Raw genomic sequence first — 2,264 nt, 5'->3', positions numbered from 1 at the left:
AGTCATCTATCCTGAGTGGCTGTGTTACAGATCGTACATGACGATGCAGATCTTGACATCCATGACAATGTTATTTATTTTTACATGCGCTAATGAATTGCACCAGCTTTTAAGAAAGATGAAGAGGCAGTAAATTGGCTCAAACTCCCCTTGCTGTTCCCTCTGATTCTGACAACTGCCTTTATGGTTAGTCTCATATATGACAACATTAATAGCCCAATGATTTTCACGCACACACTAAAAACTCATATAATCACCGCTTTATTTTCATTTCCATTACTCCAGCCCCAGAGGTTGCCTTTCAGGTTATTCTTCTCCATTCCCAACCGTTTTCTCCACAGGCAAGAAGCTAGATTGGATGTCTCTGCTTGTACAGTTAGTGGATAAACTCAGCAGGATACCACCTGGTTTATTTTTGTATTTGAAAAGCATGATGTACTTTGTAAGAATTGTGGCAGATTTTCCCAGGGTCTTAATAGTGGGATTTTTCTTTAAACACATGCCAAATTCAGATATCCAATCAATGTCTGGTCACTTGTTTGATAATCGGCGGTTCTCAGCTTTCATTTCCCTTTGTACACTCTTGCCAAATAGTAAGATTCAGCAGAGTCCTTCCGGCTGGCCTGAGGCTTTATAGTTCTCACATCTTGGAACTGCTCCTTCAGTCTGTTTTGCAGAAGACGGGACTCATATCCATCCCAGAATTTACAGAGCATCGTTCCTTTTGGCTTTAAAATAATTTGGGATAGATTCAGAAGGCCTAAACATAAATTGATCAGCTTCTGATGATCCAGCTCTTTAATGCCTGTCGCATTAGGTGCCATGTCACTCAAGATAACATCCACCTTCTCTGCAGGAAGCAGAGACTGAATTGTCCTCAGCGTGCTTGGGTCTGCAATGTCAGCCTCCGACAGGAAGACTGCTCCTTCCAGAGGAGAAATCCGCAGGAGGTCAACGCCAAGGACGAAGCCGGTGGGGACAGCAGGATCTAGATGATAAGAACGAATGACACACTGAACATTCATAATGGTTGCAAACAACCTGTATATGCACGAGCATTATGCTAGTCAATAAACCAAAAACATATCACCTGCCAGGTCTTCTTGCCCTGAGACAGTTTGCTGCGTGCATCTGGATGGATGGTTTGATATAATCTAATCCATTTAAGACACGAAAACTCACTTTGGATAAGCAAGGGGTATTTTTCTTGTTTTTCTTCTGCTCTTTCAAGGCCAACAGTCCAGAAATCCTGGACAACAGTATAGATCATAGCACCTTATCTTGTAAATATTAACGGCTTAAACCACATAAACCGTATGTAGCAGTTACTACCATTTTTCAAGAAGGTAAATAAAAATTCAGAAAAGCAAATTACCTGCTGGAGGCCACAGCAATTTCAGAACTGGATGAAGGGATCTTCCCCACAACAGTTGATCAGAACACTAGCACCACATGGTAAGTTTTTGTTTCACAAATACGATTTCTCCACACCATATGATGATTTATTATTCTTCACTGCCACATAGGCACACATCTTCACACTTTCATCAGTGACTCTAGCGTTTGCCAGTACCCATGTCCCTTCCTCACACTGCCACCATCACAGCTGAGTTTTCTCACACACTTCAAGATGAGCATCATCCCCACCTTGCCTGCCAAAAACGTGCACTTACCGGTACCTAAGGCATTTACCCTCTCTACAGCAACCTGACTCCAAGCACCAGGCGCAGCTCCACAGTCAAGAACAGAAAGTCCTGGGCGAAGAATATGAAGCTTATCATCAATTTCCAGTAATTTGAAGGCACTTCGGCAACGGTAATGCTGCCGCTTTGTTGCCTTGACAAAGGGATCTTTCAAGTGCCGCTCCAACCACCAGTGCTCAGTTCCAGTTTTCTTCAGCAACCTCTCCGTGGTGTGGAGACATTTGCTGACCAAACGCTGACAGCTGCCCGGGAAGAAAGGCAAGTTAATCAGTTAGTACATAATCACTATGTATTTCAAAAGTCTCTGTAGTAATTAATTCTAACCTTAACTACAGTTCTTCCCAGGCTCAAAAAAAAGTCTCCAAATTTGAGATTCTTGGCACCTTTAGTTATCTGGTCCAGCCACAACAAAAAGGCCGTATTTTGGATGGAGACCTTACAGGCTGCCCCCCGAGCAAAGGCGGGAAAGAGGGCCCCACTCCTCGACAGCTCTTCGCTTCTGCATTTGTGCTCAAGGCCCGTGGGCCCACGACATGGCAGACGGAACCCAGCACGGGCCTG

The 2,264-nt window shown here is 43.9% G+C and overlaps 1 protein-coding gene across 1 annotated transcript; it reads right to left on the bottom strand.

Moving 5' to 3' along the window:
* Window positions 1-467: 467 nt before the first annotated feature.
* FTSJ2 (FtsJ RNA methyltransferase homolog 2 (E. coli)) lies at window positions 468-1,945 on the bottom strand (the record flags this gene model as incomplete). Its single annotated transcript, XM_009707302.1, has 2 exons — window positions 468-988; window positions 1,674-1,945. Coding segments are annotated over 2 exons (697 nt in total), but the record flags the coding sequence as incomplete, so codon positions are not given.
* Window positions 1,946-2,264: the final 319 nt, after the last annotated feature.

This window comes from Cariama cristata, unplaced genomic scaffold (assembly GCF_000690535.1).
Source record: "Cariama cristata isolate BGI_N322 unplaced genomic scaffold, ASM69053v1 Scaffold45629, whole genome shotgun sequence".
NCBI lineage: Eukaryota > Metazoa > Chordata > Aves > Cariamiformes > Cariamidae > Cariama > Cariama cristata.
The sequence above is the reverse complement of the archived record's forward strand: the minus strand, read 5'-3'. Positions and strand labels throughout refer to the sequence as shown.